This window comes from Microtus oregoni, unplaced genomic scaffold, assembly GCF_018167655.1.
Source record: "Microtus oregoni isolate MIOR12 unplaced genomic scaffold, Mior012 000016F_ref0000370, whole genome shotgun sequence".
Lineage (NCBI taxonomy): Eukaryota > Metazoa > Chordata > Mammalia > Rodentia > Cricetidae > Microtus > Microtus oregoni.
The window spans coordinates 5,177,749-5,195,793 of record NW_024543075.1 but is presented as its reverse complement, the minus strand read 5'-3'; the positions used below and the strand labels follow the sequence as shown (position 1 = coordinate 5,195,793).

At 50.5% G+C, this 18,045-nt stretch overlaps 1 protein-coding gene across 1 annotated transcript in view; it reads left to right on the top strand.

The window, feature by feature from the left end:
- Positions 1-13,314, top strand: part of Adgra1 (adhesion G protein-coupled receptor A1) — a 40,482-nt gene extending 27,168 nt beyond the window's left edge. Inside the window, exons 7-8 of the mRNA XM_041667176.1 lie at positions 9,216-9,314; positions 10,218-13,314. Coding sequence (XP_041523110.1) covers positions 9,216-9,314; positions 10,218-11,442 — 1,324 coding nt within the window. The 3' untranslated portion in view covers positions 11,443-13,314. The remainder of the gene's footprint in view (positions 1-9,215; positions 9,315-10,217) is intronic.
- Positions 13,315-18,045: the final 4,731 nt, after the last annotated feature.

Sequence of the window (18,045 nt, the reverse complement as noted above, 5' to 3'; positions counted from 1 at the left end):
AGACAACATGGGTAATGGGACTGCCTTCCCATTCTAAATGGGCTCCCAGCTTCCATGTGTAGAACCAGGGCTTTCTGTACTCCACCAGCCATAGAAAGAGCAGAGAGTCCCTGTGCATAACATCGGGTCTGCTGGCTCCAGACAGCCAGCCACAGACTGACCTCCAGTACCCAGCAGCAAGCTCTGGACAGAACCTGTTTTGAGTGGATCTCCACGCACAGTTCACTCAGGAGTTTTCCCACTGCTCTTACGAACAAGGGCAGCATCAAGTTGCCCACTAATAGGTTTATTACTCATAGTCTTATACACCCCAATCAGAAGGAGAGGGGAAAAGCCTTCCTTCCCATGATACAAGAGGTCGACAGAGCTAGTTCCAGGACAGGCTCCAAAGCCACAGAGAAACCCTGTCTCGAAAAACCAAAAAAAAAAAAAAAAAAAAAAACAAGAGACAAACGAGTGTAATTACCTCCTCACCTCTCAGAACACCTAGTGACCACGCCCTAAGTCAAACGTCCTGGTCTTTCAGTAGTAAGACACCCAGTAGCCACACCTTTGGCCAAGCGTCCTGTTATTTGTCCTTGAGAAGCAAGAATAGGTTTGAATTCTGACCTTTAGTCAAGATGGAGCGGATTCAAAACCGTGGGCTCCCACAAATTATAATCTGGAAGTTTTTGTGTATTTCCCCCCACATAAAGCCAGAACAACGTCCCAGCTTTTGGCCTTGTTTTGACCCCTCATTTGGCTAGTGGCCGGACTCACTCTGTGACAGCATCATACAAATTAGGCCGCTTCCTGGCAAGCCATCTTCCCTAGCCCTGACGTTCTAGCATGGTGCAGACCCACATTTAGCCACAGAAAAAGCCTTCGTAGCCACACCCGCTGCACGGTCCCAGTGGCAAGTCTGCACTGATGACTAATTTGACTAAGACGCATGAGAGTCCTGTGATAACAGACCCAGCACCCACCCGCCAGCAGCCCCGGCGTGGAGGCGCTGTCTCGCGATGGGGTCAGTGAAGCCATCTCCATCTCTGCAGACAGAACAGTGGTGTGGCCACACAGATTCTCCAGTGGGGCATGGGAAGGTTCTAGAGGCAGAGACTTGGCATGGGTGAGGCAAAGTGGCTGGGGAACAGCCAGGACAAGTGCTGGTAGAAGATCTGGAAAGGGTCAGGGGCTGAGCTTTGAGGGGCTATAGACTTCTTAGGGATGCTGCTCAGGGGCCTCTGAGATCCTCGTTATTAGGCTGAAAACACTACCTTACTGTTTAGGGTTCCCTGTTTTCTAAGAAAAATTCCGACACTTTTTGATCAAGTCACACACACACACACACACACACACACACCTTCTTCCCAAGAAGAGCAGGGCCTTTGTGAAAAGACATTGGCTATTCTGTCTCTAGGCGATGGGGCTAAGCCTGCCCTGTGCGGGCCAGGGGCAGAAGGGCTATGGAGAGAAAGAGGCCCAGGTGTCCCAATGGTCTCCTGTTTCCCTGGGAGCCACACAAAGCTAAAACACCTGAAGCTTTAAGTGTTAATGACCAGGAAGCCAGGCGGCCCCCAAGTGGGATAGCATGGTTAGTGTTGCCTGTGTCTAGTGGCAACTCTTTCAAGAGAAAGGACTTAAGCAAGGTCTGGAGGGGTACCCCAGGGGCTGGGGAGGGGGGGGAACCCCATAAGAGGGGAACAAAGGCCAGAGTCAGAGATAGATGGGACTCCCAGCCTAGAATAAGTCTGTGGAACTGAGTCTAGCCTGGACTAGTGACTAGAGGAACCGAGTCTAGCCTGGACTAGTGACTAGAGGAACCGAGTCTAGCCTGGACTAGTGACTAGAGGAACCGGGTCTAGCCTGGACTAGTGACTAGAGGAACCGGGTCTAGCCTGGACTAGTGACTAGAGGAACCGAGTCTAGCCTGGACTAGTGGCTAGAGGAACCGGGTCTAGCCTGGACTAGTGACTAGAGGAGCTGAGTTTTTCTAGATGTACCTTCTGACTGCAGAGACCATGTGGACTCTGGTAGGTTCCCTAAACTGCAAAGCCTCAGAGATTTTGATAGGTTCAGAGATGGGACAGGGCCAAGTCAGCCCACCTGCTGCACCTCATACCAGGGTTCAGCGGGAGATCAGTTAGCCCTAGTCTGATCAAATTCCCACCTAGTCCCACGTAGCTCCCTCCAAGGTACCCGCTGGACATGGCTTCAAAAGAGCTGCTGTGAGAGAGGAGTGCCTGCCGTCTAGTGGTCTTCTACTTTGCTTTTGGTTGCTGTGATAAAACACTAACCAAAGCTGGCTTGCGATGGCACACACCTTTAATCCCAGCGTTTGGGAGGCAGAGGTAGGGGGGTTCTCTGAGTTTGAGGCTAGCCTGGTCTACAGAGCAAGTTCCAGGGCAATCAGAGATATACAAAGAAATCCTGTCTGGAGGGGATGGGGGACACTCATCAAAAACAGTTCAGAGGAGGAAAGGGTTTATTTAGCTTATAGGTTACAGGCTATCATCAAGAGAAACTAAGGCATCACCTGGGGGCGAGAAGTGAAGCAGAGACCACTGAAGAAGAGCTGCTTACTGACTTGCTCAGTCTGAGTAACAACCACCTTTCTTACTCATCCCAGGCCCATCTGCCTAGACACAACATTGCACCCTGTGCTCTGAGCCCTCCTCAATTAGCAATTAAAAAAAAAATGCCTCTGACCAGGTGCAGCAGACCTTTAATCCCAGCCTCAAGGACATGGCCGCAGGCCAATCTGATCAAAGCAAGTCTTCAATTGAGGTTTCCTCTTCCTGTTGACTCCAGGTTTGTGTTAGATTGACGGCTGATTGCTAACTAAGGCAAGTGGGTTCCGAAACAGGCTCTTAGGGAATTCCACTGCAGAGGCATTTCCTGCTAGGACTGCGGCCTTCTTCCACCTCCTCCCAACAGCTCCTGAGAGCCTGCACGAGTGTACAAAGCTGAAAGTCAGCTGCCCCATCCTATCCCACCCCAGCTGGGCTACCCTGCACTGTCCAGTCATCCTTCAGAGGCTGTTGCCTTCCCCCTGTGCATCCATCCGCTCTCTATAGACCATCCTCCCTCTATCATCCCACCCTCCTTCCACGAGCCCAGCCCTTCCGCGTCCCCCACACACCTGTCCATCCATTGTCTGCCTTATTTCTGTGCTCTTCCAACTGTGCACAGACCTCGCCTGTACAACAAAACAAAACAGTGTCTGCTTGCAGGACTTCCCCACTGTGTAGAACTCGCCTACTGTGAAGTGAGTAGCACTCACACATGCTCAGTGACCTGAAGCAGATGCAGGCAAAGAACTTGACCCTCCACCTAGGTAGCCATCAGAGCCCAACCTATGAAGACGTAAGTTTACAGGAGGCTATGACCACCGTGGCAAACCATGAGTGTATTCAAGGAGGAGGCAACCATGAGAAGGAAGGGGATGGTATCCATGGGGTATAATAAATGACCTTCAGCCATCAGTCCACAGGGGATTGCTGCCTGAGTCTGAGGGGCCTCTGGAAACATCCCCACCAGAGTGTGTCCTCCTGGAGGCAGGGTGGCAAGCTGTGCTTCTAGCGGTCTCCTGTGGTGGCTGTTCACTTCAGGCACACGGTGAGCCCTTCTTAATCACCCGTCAGTATGATTTATCTACTCGCTCCTTTGTACTCGTTCTGCTTCGGGTTTGACAACTTTCACAGCCAAGTCCCGAAAGCGATCTCATGTCTGGCCCTAGGCATCTCTGTGGGCAGATGTCTCCATCACACACTGACTCTGCCTGGTTGGATGCCTGGGAGGAATAAGACCACTCCAGGTTGGAGTGCAGCTCTGTGGTAGAACACGTGATAGCTAGCATGTATGCTACCATCAGAGCACCACAAAGAAAAAGGCAAGCAAAAGAAACTCACTGCAGGGGGCAGCCTTTTGAATCAGACATGCTTGGCTCAGAATGTTTTTATATTCACCTCCCATGGGGACAGATACACAAATCCAGCTTGTTAGGAATCTGGGGGGACCAGGGAGTCTTCTGGGTCCTTCAGATGAATCTGAATAGTCTAATCATTTACACGCCCAGATAATTCTAGAATCAATTTTTCAACTTTTTTTTTCTTTGGTTTTTGGTTTTTCTAGACAGGGTTTCTCTGTGTAGCCCTGGCTGCCCTGTAACTTGCTCCGTAGACCAGGCTAGCCTCAAACCCACAGAGATCCACCTCCTTCTGCCTCTTGAGTACTAGGATTAAAGGCATTTTTTCCGTTTTTTTTTTTTTTAACTTTTCACTTTTACAAGAAGAAAATCTTCGGGGGCTGTGACTGGGATGCATTTATGCCATTTAATGGCATCTCTATTTTATTTCTCAGCGGCATCTGTTTTCACTCAAATATAAAAATGTGTGTCTGTGGCAGGGCGGTGGTGGCGTACGCCTTTAATCCCAGCACTCGGGAGGCAGAGGCAGGCGGATCTCTGTGAGTTTGAGACCAGCTTGGTCTACAAGAGCTAGTTCCAAGACAGGCTCCAAAACCACAGAGAAACCCTGTCTCGAAAAACCAAAAAAAAAAAAGTGTGTCTGTGTGAACCCTGCACCGTCGTAAACGTACGCTCGTCCTATAGATCCTGCAGGATTTCTCATGCAGACCATCTCATCATCTACAAACAGAGACATCGCTCTTCAGCCTCATCTGGTGCTAGTTGTTCCCAGGTGACTTTTAAAGATGGGAAAGCCGCCTTCTTCTGCTGATTGGCTCAGTGTAGGAATGAATACATGCTATTTCCACTGGATGCTTTCCCTGAATCCAGCGACTGAACGCACCGTGTTGTCCACCTGCTGTTGTCCAAACTACTTTTCTACTGTGTATGAACAATAACCCAGCCCAGAGTTTTGAGATCAGTCTTACTTCCTTAAAGTGCTAAGACTTCATTTAGAGCGAAGTTACAAGCACTACAGGTTCAAATAGCTGACCTCTTCAATGTCTGTGTCTGGTTTTGACATCGGGTCCCACTGGCCTCAAATCTGAGGGAAATTTTCCTGCCCATCCCCCCTACTTTGCCATCTGAATAATCTGTATAATACTCTACAAGCAAATTCATTGAGTGTACAGATGCTAAACCCATTTTGATTTTTATTATTAGACAGAGCACAATTAAGTTTGTTTTATTTTGTTTTAGTTGGTTGGTTGGTTGATTAATTGGTTAGTTGGTTGGTTGTTTGGTTGGTTGGTTGAAAGAGTTGTATTTTGGCTTCTTGAGGCAAAGTCTTGCTATGTCGTCCAGGCTAACCTTGAACTTTCAGAGATCTTCCTCTCTGCCTCCCAGAGGAGACTGTGCCATCAAGCCCAGCAAGACTTTCTTTTCTTTTCTCTGTGAAATAAATTTTGATAATAATTTCCCCCTCCCCACTTCTCCCAGATTCTCTTCTTACCTCCCTACACACCAAACTTTGTGTTCTCTCTCTCTCTCTCTCTCTCAGAAAAAAAGACACAAAATGAAAATCAAAACAAACAATGAAAAAAAAAACAATATGACTGGAAAAAATGCCAAAACAAAACAAAAAGTTCACCAAAAAAAAGAGTTTTGTGTGGATCAACAATATATTCTCGGGCAAGGGACCCTACCTGGAGTGTGGTTGATAAACCCAGTGACACTCTTTTGGAGAGAACTGATTTTCCATTTGCCTTTAAGTATCAACTCCAACAAGCTTTTCTAATGTTTTTTGTTTTAGTTTTTTCCCAAGGAATATATCCATTTCCTCAAAGTTACTGAATCTGTTGGCATACAGTTATTCACTATATACCCCTTTGATTCTTGCAGTGTGTCTGCAGGGTGCATAACAATAACTGTTCCTTAAGATTGAGAATTAAGCTTCTCAAACAATCTTTGTAATTAGTTTATCATTATTGTGTGTTCACAGTGTGTGTGAGGGATATACAAGCCGTGGTATGTGTGCGGAGGTCAGGGGAATTGGTTCTCTCCGTCCACCTTTATTTGGGTTCTAGAGATCAAACTTGTGCTTGCAAGGCAAGGTCCTTTGGCAAACTGTGCCGTCCTGCCAGCCCGTCTCTCTTTACTCAGTCTGTTTGTAGCTTCATTGATTTTTGCGGTGGAGGAGCAAGTTTCCAACTTTTTCTCTGATCTTTATCATCTTCATCACGTGACTACCTTGGGCCTGTCTTAAGCTTTTGTTTTTCTACCTTGTTAGTTTAGATCACTAAGTCTCAGAACTTTCTCTTCTTCCTAATAGAAGACTGGAAATTAGATACAGCCCTGCTGTATCTGCTGGCAGAAAATTTTCGGTATGTTGCATTTTCTTTGGTATTGTTTAAGGTACTTTCCAATCCTTTCTGATTTCTTCCCTGCTCCATGAATGATTTATAAGTGTATTGTTAAGTCCACAGTGTCTGTGGTGTCTTGGTTATAATATTGTTATAAATGTCTCTTCTCATTTTTATGTGGTCCTAGAATATGCTCCGCATGATCTCAAATCTTCTGAATGTTTGAGTCTTTCATGGCATGTACCTATTGAAGGGCCCACATACACTGAAGAATGTCATTGTTGCCACATGCAATGAAGGAGTGCATATAGGGTACCAATGTTGTCATGGTGAAGAAGCAACACACAGGGAAGAGGGATGTGTAGATACCACAGTTGCCATGGTGAACAGGCCACATACACAGTGAAGGAGGGTATATGAATGCCGTTATTAACATGATGAACAGACCACATACAATGGAACAGGATGCCACTGTTGTCATGGTGATCATCAGTACATGCACAGTGGAAAAATGGATGCTTGCTGCAGGTGCCAGTTTTCATGGTGAACATGCCGCAGGCTCTGGAGGAGGATGCAGGGATTCCATGGTTGACAGGTCACACACAGCAGAGGAGAATGTGGAGATGCCATGGTTGACACTGGGAGGAGATGTGTGAGTGCTTGGATTGCCATTCAGGGGCCACATGCACTGAACAAAGATGTGAGTGCTGCTCGCCTCTGCGTGAACAAGTCACACGTTCTGGAGAACAATGTGCAAATGTCACTGATGTCATGGTGAACAAGCTACCATCACTGGACCTGGGTGACACTGGTGGCACTGTAGGGTGAGATGTGTTACAAGGAGCCTTGGGGTCAACTTTCTCAAATGCTGTGCTCATGGCCTCTGTTTCCTCATTGATTTTTGGCTACTTATTCTATCTCGTACTGAGAGAGGGGACTTGAATACCACCTATAATTTGGGAACTTCTACTTCTCCCCTCATCCTGACAACATTCCTTCTGGTGTCTTGAACCCTCAATTGCCTCAGCTGTGCTGCCTCCCTGGCAAATGCAAATGTCACGTCCTACTGTAGCCTGTGTTATTCCTGTCTTGCCTGAGCCTGTTTTCCCTCCCACTGCTGGCCTGGCTTCCTTGGCTTACAGCAGTAGTTCTCAACCTTCCTAACGCCATGACCCTTTACCACAGTTCCCCACATAGCATAAAATTATTTTTGCTCAAAGCTGTAATTCTGCTACTGTTATGAATCATAACGTAAATATCTGATATGCAACCCCTGAGAAAGGTTCATTCAACCCCAAATGCATCCCATCCCACAGATTAAGAAGCCATGACTTACAGAGGCTGAGACTCCTCCTATAGGTCCACTTCCAGCCCCACCCCATCTCCTTTACTCTATACTATCCCCAGCTGGGTCTTCCTTTTTTCTCTATTCTGACAATCTCTGCCTTGAAGTGGAATATTTAGACTGTTAAAACATAACTGGTTTTTCTCTTGGTTAGATTGTCTCCATTTTATTCTCTTTTTCTGCCTCTTTTGGGATGTTGTTTTGATGTGGCTTCTGTTCTTCCATTCCTCCTTTTATTCCTGCTCTTGTGTTGTTATAATATTTTTATTTCAAATTAATATATTCATTAGCTTTTCTTTCTTAGCATCTTGCAGCCTCCTCAGAGATCAAAATGCCCAGTCTATTCACAATCCAAGTAAATAAAGTTGTGTACCACATCACATAAAACATCGAGAGATATCCGGTAACTCAAGAACCTCCTCCATCTCATCTCTTATGCATTACTCCCCAGTGTTATTCATGAACTCTCGACGTGTCAGACTTCTCTGTTTTAACACTCATCTGTATTTTGAAGAAGTTAGCGAGAAAGCAAATCTATTCTAGCTACTCCCATCTCAGCCTTCCTTGTATTCTTCCTTCCTGATGACCAGCTTCCTTCAGTGCAGCATCCCGCTACCCTGAGGACCATCATGTGACCCTCCTTCAAGTGTAGTTCACCCAAGCACAAACTGTTTTTATTCCTTTCCGAGAGAGCATTTCCACTACACCTGTTCTATTTTGTCTGTTTTCAGACACAGTATCTCCATGTAGCACTAGCCTACTTGGGACCTACCTGCTAGGCCACCCAGGCTGTCCTCAAATTTGTGCCACACTGTCTGCTCAGGGTATCTGTCATAGCCGCCACTTTCTCATGGGAATCCTCTCTGAGCTGTCCCCTGAGGTGGCCTCACCATGGCTCAGCACAGTGGGAAGTGCTCAGTCATGCCTGGTATGTCAGATTCGGTGTGTACACAGGCCAAGCCTAGGACACACATGCTCAGTGGGGTTGTACTCAGATAGGAGGTATCCAGGGGGCTGAGGACTGAATCACCCTCAGTGATGCTATCATCTGAGGCCCATGGAGGGGAGGTCAATCCATGATCAGCTGTCTCTCCGGGGATAGCTCAAAGGTGAGCAACTCTCCCCCAACTGCCACAGAGGGCTAGGTGAGCTAGACTCCTCACCCTAAAACTATGTCTAACAATACATTGGCCCACTGATTGCTGGGCACTGCTGACAGGGAGGGGAGGGGTCTGAGCAGGGCTCTGGCTAAAGACAGATCCAAAGGGAATCTAGCTGGGACACGACTCAGGATACCACTTTGGGATAGCGATGCCACACTCAACACCCTCCTTCCCCTGCGGATATACTGTATATCCTCTTCACATCTATCCTGCTCCCAGCCCAGGCTCCATAAGGTCCCACTGAGTCTGAAGATTCCCGGTGAGCCCCTGCCAGCCAGAACCAAGTGGGAGGAGAGCAGGCTCCCCTGCAGGACATGTGTTTGTCTATACCAAAGGGTGGCAAGGCCCTGGAATCCAGCCACCTCCCTTTTGCATCAGGGAAGGGGGAGGAGAATGGCCTCATTTCTCTAGGAGGCTTTGGGGCATTCCTGGAAAGTCAGCCTTCTGATCTCTGGCAGGTTCTACCTCATCAGCGGAGGGGTCCCTTTCATCATCTGTGGGGTCACAGCTGCCACAAACATCAGAAATTATGGGACCGAGGATGAGGACGTGGCATAGTGAGTACTTCCGCCTTGTGAGCCCTTGAAAAGTTGGGGGCGCTGCCCAGCTCCTCCTGGGGTCCTCCCAGAAACTTGAGGAATTTGTCGACTTAGCATCCAGGCCCAGGGAGGGCAGGGAAGGTGCCCCACAGACACCTGTCATAATCAACCTTTGTTAGTGACTCTCCTTCAAGGCACCTGTAAAAAGGCAAGCCCTTGAGAGGAACAGAAAGCCTGGGGCCCCAGAAGATCCCTCAGGATCATGTCTCCCCAGACTCTGTGTAAGCAGAGCCCCCTTCTCCCAGTACACTTCTCCCAACACACTCAGTTTCCCACTGACTCTATTTCCTTAGACACCAAAGGCCTGCCGTTTTTATAGCCCAGGACCAGATCACTGAAGGTCAGCTAAGCATGACACACCCCTGGAGAAAAGACAAACCCACTCCCAACCCCACAGGTACCCAAAGCCCTAGTGGCACCTTCATCCTTCTCAGGACCTCAGGACCTCAGGACCTCAGGACCTCAGGACCCCAGGATGTCCGACCCTCACTCAAACCACGCTTGCCCCATGTGCTGCCCATCAGAACCTGCCTCTGCCCACTCGCTCCTTACCCAGGACAGTTTCCTGACCCTCAGCAGACCTCCTTGCCCCATCCACCCCAGGCCTGCCCCGTCCCATCCCCACCCACCTCCTGAGGACTAGCACATAGAGTTAACCAACCAGCTGGCTCCGAACACTCTTCTAGACTGCAGTTCTGTCCCCATCAACCCAAACCTCAGGACTGATCAGTCTTCAGTGTCATCTGTTTCCTTACCACAAGTAAAATACTCCCATTTAGTCCTGAAGGGGGGCTGGCACGTGGGGGGGGGGGGGACAAGCACTTGAGCTACATTCCCACACTTACCTGCTTCTCCCTGCAGCTGCTGGATGGCCTGGGAGCCCAGCTTAGGTGCGTTCTATGGACCGGCTGCCTTCATCGCCCTGGTCACCTGTGTGTACTTCCTCTGCACCTATGTGCAACTACGGCGTCACCCAGAGCGCAGGTATGAGCTCAGAGAGCGCACAGAGGAGCAGCAGCGGCTGGCAGTGCCAGAGAGCGGCCGTCGCCATGGGGTGCGTCCCGGCACGCCACCCGCCTGCGATGCCCTGGCTGCCTCACAGCTGCAGAACGAGCATTCCTTCAAAGCCCAGCTGCGTGCTGCCGCCTTCACACTGTTCCTGTTCACAGCTACGTGGACCTTTGGGGCCCTGGCCGTGTCTCAGGGCCACTTCCTGGACATGATCTTCAGCTGTCTGTACGGCGCCTTCTGTGTGACCCTGGGACTCTTTGTCCTTATCCATCACTGCGCCAAGCGGGAGGATGTGTGGCAGTGCTGGTGGTCATGTTGCCCGTCTCGGGGAGATACCTCCACCACCAAGCCCAATGCCCACCCTGCACTCGATGCCAACGGGGATGCCCTGGGGCATACAGCCTGCCTGCAGGACTCACCATGCCCTGGAAAACTCAGAGGCTTTGGCCATCCACCAGCAGGCCACTGCAAGATGACAAACCTGCAGGCTGCCCAGGGCCATGTCAGCTGTCTGTCACCTGCCACCCCTTGCTGTGCCAAGATGCACTGTGAACAGCTGATGGAGGAGGAGGCCCACATGCACATGGCTGGGGAGGACACCTTCCCGCACGACCCCCACCTGCACGACCCTCACCTGCACAGGTGCCTCAAGGGCAGAACTAAGCCCCACTACTTCAGCAGGCACCAGGCAGCCGCAGCTGAGAGGGAGTATGCCTACCACATCCCCTCCAGCCTGGATGGCAGCCCCCACAGTTCACGCACAGACAGCCCTCCCAGCTCTCTTGAGGGCCCAGTGGGGATGCATACACTGGCCTGCTGTGCCCAGGCCGATCCTTTCCCCATGGTCAGTCAGCCTGAGGGTGGAGATACGAGTTCTGGGCTCTATGGCTGTCCCCCACGGCTCTCCCCAGGCCCTGCCCACTTGGAGATGCTACGAAGGACACAGTCCCTGCCTTTTGGGGGCCCCAGCCAGAATGGCCTGCTCCAGGGTGATGTCCGAGAAGGCCTGCCATTTGGTACTGATGGGACAGGGAACATCCGCACAGGACCCTGGAAAAATGAAACTACAGTGTAACCAGGTTGGGAACACAAGTCCCTCACCAGTGCCACCGTGTGTCCCTGGAGGAGCTTCAAAGCAGAGAGTGGCACTCTGCTAGGTGAGGTTAGTGGGCTGGGAGGGTCATCAAATGACCAAGCGGTTCAGAAGTGGTTCACACCCCTCAGCCGTGATCTCTTTTATTGTGACAGAACCCATCTGGAGAACACTGGGCCACAGCCACCTCCGCTGGTTCCCAGGTGGCTCTCCTTCAGCTTATCACCTGCTCTCTGTTCACAGCACCTTCCCTTCCTGCCGGGAGGGAAGCTGGGAGAGCTCCGCAGAGACTCCACCTGATGTTCCCGCCTTTGGTACATGTGTGTTAGGTTTTACTCTAGGGACCACAACAGTGGTTCTCCAGAGCACACTCACACTGGGCAGTCGTTTCCTGTCCCCTGCCATCCTAGTGTTACCTCACATCTGCATCGTCGTCACCGGAACCACCTAGCACTTCTGCCTGCCCACACCTGCACCCCTATGGGACGTGGCCCTGGACTGATAGCTTGAGGGCATTCTGGGTGCTAAGAATGGGCCTGCTGTGGAGCTATAGGGGGAGGAAACAGCCAATGGCTGTGGCCTTCAGAGAGCTGGCCTCGGTCTCTCTGAGCCTATGCTTTTGAAAGATGCCCACTTTTTAATGGAGACCTAGCTTTGAAAGTCAGCAACCATCAGACTGGATTCTGTTCTAATGACAGCAAGTAGTAATCAAGTTCTCTGTCCCACAAGGAGGGGTCGACCAGGCTGTGACAGTCATCACAGACGAAAGCTGCCTTTCCGTTTTTGTCATTTTCACAAACATTTGGGTACAAAGCCCCACCTCAAAGAATAGACATCAACAATGACCCTTTTGTAAAATCAGATGTCTCGTCCTAGGGGAGGCCTTTACAGAGGTGAGAGCTCATATGTCCAGAGATACCAACCTATGAGACTGTACACCTTTCCTTTCTATCTTTCTCGTCCCAATTTGTGATCCATATGATACACATACACACACGCACACATACACACATGCATACACACACAGCACATACGCACACACATATATGTACACTACACGTGTGTAAACACGCACGCTTATACACATTTACAGTTACACAATGTACACCACAGACATGTGCATCCACACACCTGCTCACCACATACATGCACGTGCACATGCCGGCACACCACCACACACATGCATACATAATCAGTGCCCACATATAGACATACTGGTGTTCATATGCACCCACAAATAATTAGTGCGCTTCATAGCCCTGAGCCCTGGGTTCCTTTACAGATGTAAATGAGTCTCTGTGATTTGCATCACAGAGCATAGCCTTGCTGACCACCTCCTCAGAGAACAGGGCCCCAGTAAGTTCCTAGAGCATTGGAAGCAGCACATTCTGCAGCCTGTGGTGGGCAGTGCCACCTAGAGGCAGACACTCAGTATCTGAGTAAGGAGACTGGCCTGCAGATAGGACATTTACAAGCTCCTCTGTGCAAACATTCTGCACCCATCCTTCAGGTGGGGAGCCGGGGACCACCAGGCTGTTTCAGCTCCTTTCACTCCCGGGCTTCTTCACCTGCGTGTATAGCTGAAGCGTGCAGAACCCACCATGCTGTGTGTGTACTGTAGATTCAGACCATCCAGAGGAAAATACAGCGTTTTACATTGTTTGTCCTTGGTCAGGCTGGTCAATAACCTTCGTGTGTGTTTCTCAGTCTTAACAGGGATGAACAGCGCAGGGGAGGCTGGGATGCCGTCCAGGCTGCTCCCCTGGGCTTGCCCCTCACATTTTTTTCTTCCATGGTGCCTCTGGGAGAACAGAGACACCTCTTCATTCAAGCAAAGAAATTCAGCATTAAATGTTGAACCTTACTCTGCTTCAGCATTGACTTAGAGTCATGAGTCCACTTGGACCAACACTGCAGCAGACTCCAGTTATGTCCTGCTGGGGGAGTGTAGTGATTTGTAGCGTTGTTGCCTCTCAGAGCCCTCGACTCCTCAGCAACCTCACTTAGACTGGAAAACTTGTCTATGGCAGCCTCGCCGGCTTCCTCTGTCATGACCCTTCCCTCTTTCATACGAATGCACGTGGCCAGCGTGTAGGTGGCTGTGCTGTGAGTGGGCACGTTAGTGTGTGGATGCACACCTGTGTGTGGAGTGTGTGAGCTGTGAGTGGGTGTTTGTCAGAGTCATGCCGCATGTCCATCTGTATCAAGTGCGCATGTGTGTATCTGCCCGTGCGCTCTTCACAAAGGTAGCATGAGACACCCCTCACCCCTCACCCTAGCCTCCCTGCACTGCTAAGTATTTCAAAAGGTTAAAAGCTCGGCACTTGGAGATGTTAAGGCAACTTTAATCACCTCTGAGGTGATTCTAGCTACGGAGGCTCTGCATGCCTGGAGACCAGCAGGGCTGCTGTGTCTCCCAGGGGTGTACTCAACAGCCAGACAATCTCACATCTGCCTAGGCAGATAGAGGACACCTCTCAGATCTAGGAATGAGTCACCTCTGCGGGGGCTTTGGGCACCTGAGAGGTCTCCTAAGCTACTAGAAAGAAGATGAGATGATATCCACCTTCCAGCTGCCTAAAACAAGCAGACGAGACTGAAACATGGGGAAACAAGGAAGACTCTGGACCCTGTCTTCAAAGGAAAGTCACCTCAGAGGATACGATGTCAGGGATGCGGAGTCTGGGAGCAGCCTTGGATGGGGACCTATGGATGAATCCTTCTGCAGGACAGGTAGTCCCAGGTAGTGCCTGGGAAAGGTTTTCCTAACATTGGCTGCACTATAGGCAATCTTCCAAGTCCTACCTCCCTGTCTCAGTGTTTCTGGGTAGGCTCTGAGATCCTCAGAGCTCTCAGCAAGGACCACAGCCCTCAGGGAAGCTCCCCGCCCCCAATTACACTTACTCCTCCGTGGCGTTGTTAGAATTTGCATTTGAGGTCAGTGGCGTGGGAAATAACCTTCATTGTGTGATTTGCAATCCAACAAAATGTCACTTGTTATTATTACAACTGGGACCAAAGACTGAAGCCGATAAAGCTGTGTATTTGGAATCCTGTGAGCACAATGGAGCCCAGCTGTGCATCCACAGCACAGGGTGTGCCCAGGAAGGTAGAGACAGAGGCTAGAGAGAGAAGAGACAGAGACGGGAGCAACACTGAACACATAGCTTAGGCAGAGGCTGGCCCCGGTGAAGCTTCTGGGGTAGAAGACAGAGAAACCAAGTGAATGAGTGATCACCTGTGTGCTACAGTGAGCCAAGTGGATGGATAGAACAGGAAGGTCCTGAGATCCAGGCAACAGAGAGAAGTAAATCCCTGGGGCCACCACTAGTAAATGATATTTCCCATTGGGTCAGTGAGGCTACAGTGAGAGCCGTTCTTCATCTCATGCCTCTTTGGCTTGGCTTCTGTCGTCCCAGATAGGGGGTTTAAACAGAGTTGGCACCCAGACAGCCAATTCCCACAACTCTGGGATTACTGTCCGGGCCTCCTGTGGCTGCCCACCACACTCTTTCCACTCAAAGGCCCAGAGGGGCACTGGACACCTCCATCCTGTGGCATCCCAGAGGATCATCTGGAACCATGGGCCCCTGGTTCACTACTCACCTGCTACTGATATGGGTGCTTAAGGCAATGACATTAAGTTCCTTCTAAACCTGGCCTATATGATTTGATTCTGCATAAATATCAACACAGCTGTGATGCCACATTCTTGTTCCCACAATTCAAACTCCAGTCATAACCAGTCACGGCCCCTTTGGTTTGGGGTGGGGAGCAGGGTCACTGCAGTCAGGTCTGTGAATAAGTCCCCATGGCTGCTCCAACAAGACAGTGACTTGTAAGACAGCTGATTGAGAGAGCAAAGGCTTGATTTGACATGGAGTTTGGAGGATCTGATTGGGGACCGAGAGACCATGGCTTTGGATCCTTGTGTGTCGGGGGAGAGGGGATGTAACCAGACAGCATCAACAGACATGCTGGGGAACACGTGGAAAAGCAAACAGTACAGATCACACAAAGAAGACCAGAACCCCACAGTCCCTCTTAAAAGCCTGTCCAATGACTTAAGGGCGTCTCATCCCACAAGGACCCCCTCCTAAAGGTGCTAGCCACCCCCCAATAGCACCACCTGGGGAAACAAGCCTTTGACACACAGGCTTTTAAGCATACCTATCCAGACCACAGCAAGGACACAGCAGCAGGACACCTGGAAGGCAAGCCCTTCCCTGATGGTAGATGTCCTTGGCCTGTCCTCAGACCAGATCCACCTGAGGGGGAGGGGAGACTTGAGCTGACTCACCAGGGAAAGCAGGAGGAGTCCTCATGCCTGTGTCTCCATTTAGAGAGGACTCCTGGCCCTGTCCCAGGAACATAGCCCTGTGTACCAAGACTCCCAGAAAGAGAGGCAGTCTAGTGGGTTGTTGTGGGAAGGTGTTCAGAGAGGATGCCAGCAGGACAAGGGACGTAGTAGGATGAGTGTCACTGTCAGAATTCACCTTTCTGGTACCCCGGGATGGTGAGTGTTCCCCACTGGTGCACTCGGCGGGGATGGTGAGTGTTCCCCACTGGTGCACTCGGGAAAGCCCCTAAGTGCTATTGGATAGTGTATTGTGAGAAAGAGTGGGTGCAGTCAAGGCTCTGGGGAGCTGAGCCTCCAGTCTCTGAACTGTCATCATCTTCATCACCATGGAGGTGTCTTGGGAGAGGACCTAGGACAGAGGTAATTGCAGGTAGGTGGCCCAGGATGGGAGACAGATGAGGGAGAGGGCTTCTAGAAAAGGACATAATACCATTAAGGTTTGGGTGATTCAATTATGCAAGCCCAGTAACCTGCATCAGATGGTCAGTGTCACTTACCACAGCCTGGGAGGAAAGATGGTGGCCAGGTAAGACTATGGTGGAGAGAAACAATTCAACTCTGAACACTCAGAGCGAGGGGAAAGTGAGGCTCAAGAGCAGGTGCCCAGAAGCAGCAGAATGTACCCTCCACGCTAGCCAACAGGATTAGAAGTGGAGAGGCTCAAACTTAACCAAGTCAACATTTCCTCCAGCAAGGTCAATAGAAATTGGGTTCTGAGTCATTTGGTGGCACATGACCACAGGTGCCCTCAGCAGTTCCCCTGTGCTGGGCGGAGACATAGGCTGCACAGATGAGACTAACCAGAGAAACCCTCTTGAGGGCAGGTAAAGCCAGCAAAGACAGGTAGCCAAACTCACTGCCGCCCACCGTCCCACATTCACCCGCTCGCATTCCACACCCCTCTGCCTGGGATGGGAAACAAAAAGCTTCTGTATAGAGAAGGCACAGGGGGTGGGGAGGAATGAGCAAAGAACGACACCTTGGCTCAGGCATTCAGAGTCAGCCTTCAAAACCTACCTGAGACACTGGGGGTCACCTCAGGACTATGGGTATGTCTTGGTCTAATGATCACTGTGGAAGCAGAATCGAGACCATGAGTAATTTCTGAGACCCCGGCCTCAGGCGTGCTCAGGATGTCTGGTCTCATAATGACACCTAAGCCTCTAGGCTGCTGAATCCACCCCTCTCCACTGCTGCACCGGGTAACAGGCCATTCACCCCACATGTCCTCAGACAAAGCATCTTCTGCCCTGCAGGGCAGAGACATACACATACACACAGATACATGGAGAGAGAGAGAGAGGTGGGGGGAGGGAGCAGTCAGAGAGAGAGAGAGAGAGAGAGAGAGGTGGGGGGAGCAGTCAGAGAGAGAGAGAGAGGTGGGGGAGGGAGCAGTCAGAGAGAGAGAGAGAGAAAGAGAGAAAGAAAGAGAGAGAGGTGGGGGAGGGAGCAGTCAGAGAGAGAGAGGGGTGGGGTAGGGAGCAGTCAGAGAGAGAGAGAGAGAGAGAGAGAGAGAGAGAGAGAGGTGGGGGAGGGAGCAGTCAGAGAGAGAGAGAGGGGTGGGGTAGGGAGCAGTCAGAGAGAGAGAGAGAGAGAGAGAGAGAGAGAGAGAGGTGGGGAGGGAGCAGTCAGAGAGAGAGAGAGAGAGAAAGAGAGAGAGGTGGGGGAGGGAGCAGTCAGAGAGAGAGAGAAAGAGAGAGAGAGGTGGGGGAGGGAGCAGTCAGAGAGAGAGAGAGAAAGAGAGAGAGAGAGAGAGAGAGAGAGGGGTGGGGGAGGGAGCAGTCAGACTCCACTGAAATGCCTTGGATCCTATATGAAGCTGGTCATTTGGACACTAACTGATACATTGTACTGAGAGAGGCTGGGCGACTGTGTGAATGTCATGTGGCCACCCCAGTTTTAGAAAGCAAGGAGCTGGTAAAGGCTAAGGTTTTACCTGGGGGTACCACTGAGAAAACAGTGCACCCTGGAGTCCCAGCTTTGCCTGGAAAGACAGATGATGTGTTGGGATTCACCCATATATATCACCCAGAGGGAGCCCAAGACAACCTAGCCATGAATTTCTCACTAGAAGGCCAGGGAGACACCCGAAAAAGCCACAGAATCAGAGAATGACTCTAACCCCAACTTGTAGGCACTTTGGGCTAGCTGCCAAAGACCATCCTTGTGGTAAAAAGAATCAACTGAGACATAGACCTTAGAGGGAGATGGCACATCCCTGTGCC